Source organism: Aotus nancymaae, unplaced genomic scaffold, assembly GCF_030222135.1.
Source record: "Aotus nancymaae isolate 86718 unplaced genomic scaffold, 86718_ANA_hifiasm-v0.15.2.pri h1tg000007l, whole genome shotgun sequence".
Taxonomy (NCBI): Eukaryota; Metazoa; Chordata; class Mammalia; order Primates; family Aotidae; genus Aotus; species Aotus nancymaae.
Genome location: NW_026988418.1, coordinates 30,631,970 through 30,638,881, shown reverse-complemented (window position 1 = coordinate 30,638,881; position 6,912 = coordinate 30,631,970). Strand labels below are relative to the sequence as shown.

The window sequence follows — 6,912 nt, the reverse complement described above, 5'->3', positions numbered from 1 at the left end:
GCTATGCTTGTAATTCCAGCACTTTGGGAGGCCGAGGAGGGCAGATCACCTGAGGTCAGGAGTTTGAGACCAGACTGACCAACATGGAGAAACCCCATTTCTACTAAAAACACAAAATTAGCCAGGGCGGTGGCACATGCCTGTAATCCCAGCTACTCGGGAGGCTGAGGCATGAGCTTGAACTTGGGATGTGGAGGTTGTGATGAGCCGAGATCACGCCATTGTACTCCAGCCTGGGCAATAAGAGCCAAACTTCTTCTCAAAAAAAAAAAAAGAAAGAAAGAAAGAAAGAAAGAAAAGAGAAAAAAATAGAATATGATCAGAGGTTAATACCAAACAGCAGTGGATTTTCGTTTTTTTTAATGTCTTACAGGCTTTATTTTTAAAAAAACCTTTATTGAGATATAATTCATGTATCATGCTCACTTAAAGTTTACAATGCAATGCTTTTTAATATATTCTCAATGTTGTGCAACCATCATTACAATCTAATTTTGGAACATTTTCATTAACCCTAAAAAGAAACCATTAGTAATCACCAACTGTTCTTCCCCATGGCCCCTCCACAGTCCTAGATAACCCCTATCTACTTTCTGTCTCTGTTGATTTGCTCTTAGATTCTTTTGATGATCTGATGAAAGCAACTTCTACTCTGGAAATATGCACAAATTTTGCATGCAATTTCTAGGAAGTCAGAGATGCCAGATTAAATTGTATAAAGGAATGTCCTTCATAAACTCAAATCCAGTCTCTACAAAGTTGGCACTAAGGGGATAAACTTCCAGTGGTGGTGCTGGACAGCAGGACCTTGTGGCCATCATTCCTGTATCTCTGTTTGATCTATCTCTGTGTAAACACACAATTTACTCTAAAATTTCTACAGATAATCTCTACTGTGAATGCCTGTCCTGGAGGCTCCATCTCTACTATTAAGCTTACCATTTGTTTCCTCTGGAAGCAGTGGAAACCTAAGAGATTCAAGCCAGCAATCAAGAGCAATATCTCTGGGGATTAGTCAGAGCTACTGAGATAATGGCTACCATTTATTAGATACTTACTATGGCTGAGTATTGTGCTTAGAATTCTCTCTCTCAATTTTTCAGTTCTAGGGACACCACCTGGACATGTTTTGTCTCAGCTCTGTGGTCGCTCCTAGTAAATAATATGTTATCACCATGAAGAAGGCTTCTGTCAACACTATTTGTTATTCCTCCTAATCCACTTCACAGAAGCCAGAAAACAGTGTATAGAGAGGAAACTATTTTCTTAGATAGCGGAGAAAAAAAAAAAAGCAATGTTTGAAGTCAGAAGGTGGAGGCAGGAGGATCGCTTAAGCCCAGGAGTTCGAGATCAGCCAGGGCAACATAGCAAGACTTTTTCTCTATAAAAAAAGAAAGACAAAAAGCAATATTTGAGCTCCCATTAGAGCAAATAGAAATGCCTTTGCCCTCTCAATATTTACGGTATCAGGTTAGAGCTTCAAGAATACGTTGATCTGGCCTCTCAGAATAACATGAGAATTTTGCTTACAGAATAGTTTATTGGTTGAAATAAAATTTTAAACATTATTACTGTGTCAGTTAATTAATTATTTTATTTTTTGAGATGGAGTCTCACACTTGTTGCCCAGGCTGGAGTGCAATGGCATGATCTTGGCTCACTGCAACCTCTGCCTCCGGGGTTCAAGCGATTCTTCTGCCTCAGCCTGGGATTACAGGCGCCTGCCACCATGCCCAGCTAATTTGTTTTTGTATTTAGTAGAGAAGAGGTTTCACCATGTTAGGCTGGTCTCAAACTCCTGACCTCAGGTGATCCACCTGCCTCAGCTTCCCAAAGTGCTGGGATTACAGACGTGTGCCACCATGCCCGGCCAGGATCCTTCTTTAAAAGGAAAACTAGAAGGAACGTGAAAGCACACACAGACTTAATTACTTTTGCATTCACCACAGGTTCTGTCCGCCCACTCCCCTACTTCATGCTCATTTGGCTATTTATTTATTTATTTATTTATTTTTATAACAGTGCTGGACATACAGAAACCTTTGGGTTTAGTTTTGTTTTTGTCTTGGAACCTGTAAGCTACTTCCTACCTCATGCTGTCTTACTTACTGTTTCTTCAAATCTTCGTAAGACTGGTTCCTTCTCATGATTCAGGCCTCACTCTGCTCTAAGGGTTTCTGACCATACGATCTAAAAAGTTGTTTCCTTTTTACAGCACATTCTCTAGTACTTATGACTCTGAAAATGATCCTGTTTACTTATATTTATTTACTTGCTTATTCTTTGCTTTTCTCTGCCAGCCTGTAAACTCCATGAAAGCAGAGGTGTTGCTTGTTTTGTTTATCACAGAATCATCAGGGCACAGAACAGTGCTCGACACACAGGTGGATGTTCAATAAATAGTTATTGAACTACGTGTTTATTATCAGGATGGATAAATAGTAATAAGCATAAAATATATTTTCTACATTCAGAATGTCATGGATGTATTTAATTGTATTTATATTTTCTACATTCAGAATGTCATGGATGATTTTTTTTTGACAGTTTTTTTATTTATCCTCCTCCTCCTCCTCCTCCTCCTCCTCCTCTTCCTCCTTGTCTTCTTCATCTTCCTCTTCCACTTTTTTCCAGGCAACTTCAGCGGGACCCTTTGCACCATCAAACTTTCCTTTCGACTTATAGTCAGCAACATCCTTCTCATACTTCTCCTTCAGCTTTGCCGCCTTAGTGATGTAAGGCTGCTTTTCAGTGTCATTTAGGTTATTCCACATCTCACCCAGCTTTTTTGCCACGTCTCCGATAGAGATGCCAGGGTTTGTGGATTTGATCTTGGGACGGAATTCTGAGCAGAACAGGAAGAAGCCAGACTGTGGCCTTTTGGGGGCATTAGGATCCTTCTTCTTCTTGCCTCCCTTAGCTGGTCCATAATCCTTCATTTCCCGATCATAGAGCACTTTATCCACCTTTGCCATTTCATCAAATTTACATTTCTCTTTCCCGGACATTGTCTTCCACCTCTCAGAGCATTTCTTGGGAAATTCTGAATGGATGTATTTACATTTAAAAACTTGAGCTCTATCATAATGTCTAAAATAAAATGTTTTAAAAAGAAGCATAAGATGAATAACAGTATCTCTTTCTTTTACTTTTGAAGTTTTTTCTTTTTGGTTTTACATATTCAAAGTTAATTTAAATTAAAAAGAAGGGGAATACACTCAACACAAAATTAATTTTAAATAGATTAAGGCCTATCTGTAAGCCTTAAAACTATTTTTTAAAAATCTATAAAACCTTTAGAAGAAAACATAGAAGTAAATCTTTGTGACCTTAGATTGGGCAAAAGCTTGTCAGACATGACAACAGAGGGGTGGGTGCAGTGGCTCATGCCTGTAATCCCAGCACTTTGGGAGGCCGAGGTGGACGAATCACTTGAGCTCAGGAGTTTGAAACCAGCCTGGGCAACATAGTGAAATCCCATCTCTACAAAAAACAAAAAAATTAGGCGAGTGTGCTGGCGGGCACCTGTAGTCCCACCTACTCGGGAGGCTGAAGAGGGAGGGTGGCTTGAGCTCAGGAGTTCAAGGTTACAATGAGCCTTCATCAGCCACTGCACTTCAGCCTGGGTGACACAGTGAGACCCTATCTCAAAACCAAACAAATAAAAAACAAAACAAAACAAGACAATAGAAGCACAAGTGACCACCACCAACAACAAAAAAGATAAATTGAGAATTTTTTGTAAAGATCACATCAAATGAAAAACTTTTATGCCCCAAAAGATACTATCAAGAAAGTAAAAAGTCTTAATGATGTTGGCTGTGGGGGAAAAAACAAAAGAATAAAATAATTTTAAAAAAAGAAAAACAAAAAAATAAAGTGAAAAGTCAATCCCAAAAATGGGAAAAAAAAATTTGCAAATCATATATCTGATAAGAAATTTGCCTCTAGAATATATGGAAAACTCTTACAATGCAATGATAAAAAGATAAGTACACCAGTTTTTAAAAAGGCAAAGGATCTGAATAGACACTTCTCCAAAGAAGATCCCAAAATGGCTACTGAACATGTAAAAAGATTTCCAACATCATGAGCCCACTAGGGAAATGCAATCAGAAAACCACAAGGAGAACCACTTCACACCCAGTAGAATGGTTATAATCAAAAAGACAGACAATAACAAACATTAGTGAGGATTTGGAGGACTTGGAACTCACATAATTGTTGGTGAGATTGTTTGGAAAACAGTTTGGCCATTCCTCAAAATGTTAACATAGAGTTACCATATGACCCCAACAATTCCATTCCAAGAGAATTGAAAACATGTCCACAAAACCCTATAAACAAATATTCATAACAGCATTATCCATGAGAGCCAAAAGGTGGAAACAACCCAAATTCCCATCAACTGATGAATGGACAAATAAAATTTAGTCTATTTATTCAGTGGAATATTATTCAGTCACAAAAAAAAATGAATTAGTGATACATGCTACAACATGCATGAAACTTGAAAACATTGTGGTAAATGAAAGAAGCCAGTTACAAATGACCACACATCGTAAGATTCTACTTACATGAAATGTCCAGAATAGGCAAATCTATGAGACAGAAAGTAAATTAGTGGTTACTTAGGGCTGAGGGTAGAAAAATAAGGAATGACTACTAATGGGTATAGGTTTCTTTCAAGGGTGATAAAAATGCTCTAAAATTAGATAATGGTGATAGTTGCACAACTCTGTGAATATACTAAAAACCATTAACTGGTGTCTTTTAGGTGGGTGAATTATATAGCACATGAATTATATCTCAATATAGATTTTTTTTGCTTAGTTTTTGTTTTGTTTTGTTTTGAAGAGCATAACACAGAAAAAAAGAAAAAAAAAGGAAGTATAAAACCAAGAAGCTCAACCTTCAAAGTGAGTTTGAGGTGGCAAAAGAAGGAGTGTAATGTTTCTATTTTTAGCTTTGATATTCTAAGTTTAGCACAAGCCTAGACTTGCAATATTATACTTTGCATTCCATTGTCAGACATAGGGGATTTGTCCTTTTCTTCACAAGAACCACCTTTACTGGTTTTGTTTTAAAAATACATTATATATTAAATACACTAAAAATTAGCCTATTTACATTAATGTGATGCCTATATCCAGTGTCCCCAAACTGTTAGAATACTTTGATTTTGCTACATGTGGTGGCAATGCAAAGATGAAGGACTTTTTCCTCTACCATGTTACCACTGGGTGTCCAGGCTGTAAGATCAGACTGCCAGATTCTTTCAGTCAATGTGAATTTGGGAGGGGCACTTAACCTCAGGTTCCCTATCTATAACAGGGGAATAGAGGTAGTAATACTTTTTACTTCATAATGTTATTCTGAAAATTAAAGGAAATAATGCATGTAAGGTATTTAATACTTAGCAGTGTCTAGCACATAGTAAATGCTCAAATTATAGTATAGTAGGCCAGGTGCAGTGGTTCACATCTGTAATCCCAGCACTTTGGGAGACTGAGGGGTGCAGATTACCTAAGTCAGGAGTTCAAGACCAGCCTGGCCAACATGTTGAAACCCACTCTCTACTAAAAAAAGAAAAATTAGCGGGGTGCAGGTGCTTGTAATCCCAGCTATTCCAGAGGCTGAGGCAGGGAGAATTGCTTGAACCCGGGAGGTGGAGGTTGCAGTGAGCCAAGATTGCGCCACTGCACTCCAGCCTGGGTGACAGAGTAAGACTGCGTCTCAGACAAAAAAGGAAAAAAAAAAAAAAGACCAGCCTGGCCAATATGGTGAAACCCCATCTCCACTAAAAATACAAAAAATTAGCCAGGCGTGGTGGCACACGCCTGTACCTAGAGACTGAGGCAGGAGAATTGCTTGAACATGGGTACAAAAAAATGTAGCATAGTAGTTGTTAGTTATTACCATTATTTATAGCAACAATAACAGGGGTCAAGATTATTAAGAAATGGATGAAAGCAAGTTGCAATGTGGCTGAGAATTGAGTACTATATTAGCATCCTGAAAGTAAATGAAGGCAGGAAGGAAGATGTAATATTGTTTCTCCATTTCATTAACATTAGGCAACTATATTGGATATTTAATCATGGTTTTCAGCATTTATTGCCAAAACATTTAGAGAGGTTTGTTGTAGATAAGACTGTGAAGTTACGTGAGTATTTTTCAGAGAAGATGTGATTCAAATATTGCTAGAGAGAGATGATATTTTAGGCCACATGTCTAATCAGTGATATCATCTGACACTTGTTGCTTTTATAAATCATGCCTTTAATTTGAATAATAGTGTCTACCAGGAAATCTCCTCTCTTCCCTTGAGGTTTATTTGGCTGATGTTCTCCTATTGAGAGTAGCAAGAACTTTTAGATGTTTTAATATTTAATATTAAGAAATTAATATTTCAACTTTGTATAATAAAGGAAACATTAGTGAAACATTTATAATATTAGTTATAAAATAATTGATTGAGAGATGTAAAAGACCATCTTGAGCTTTGTGTACTTTAAAAATGGAATTTAAAACTTTTCTGAAATATAGAAGATTCTCCCTTTTTCTCCAAATGCTTATTCATAACATTTTTATGTAATATTTAATAGGTAAGTTCTCTGAGGAGCATAAATGAACCTCACCAATTCATAGCCAGAAAATTCCCCTATGTGTAGCTTATTTTCAAATATTCTTATTGTAATAATGCTTGGTGGTCATGAAGATGTTAGAGCAAACCAGCAATCTGTAATGGAGGAGAAAAATGACGAACAACAGGCCTGCCCCACACCCTAGATTGTGGCAGGAGTAGTTAACTTACTTAAGCTCTTTGTTTTCATTTTCTTCATCTTAAAACAGGAGTAATAACTTTTTCTGGGGGCATGGAGTAATAACTTTCTAATAGTGTTGATGTAA

At 37.3% G+C, this 6,912-nt stretch overlaps 1 protein-coding gene across 1 annotated transcript in view; it reads right to left on the bottom strand.

Annotated features, from left to right (window-relative positions):
- Window positions 1-2,552: 2,552 nt before the first annotated feature.
- Window positions 2,553-6,912, bottom strand: part of LOC105710178 (high mobility group protein B3-like) — a 6,240-nt gene continuing 1,880 nt past the window's right edge. Inside the window, exon 2 of the mRNA XM_064370586.1 lies at window positions 2,553-3,090. Coding sequence (XP_064226656.1) covers window positions 2,553-3,090 — 538 coding nt within the window. The remainder of the gene's footprint in view (window positions 3,091-6,912) is intronic.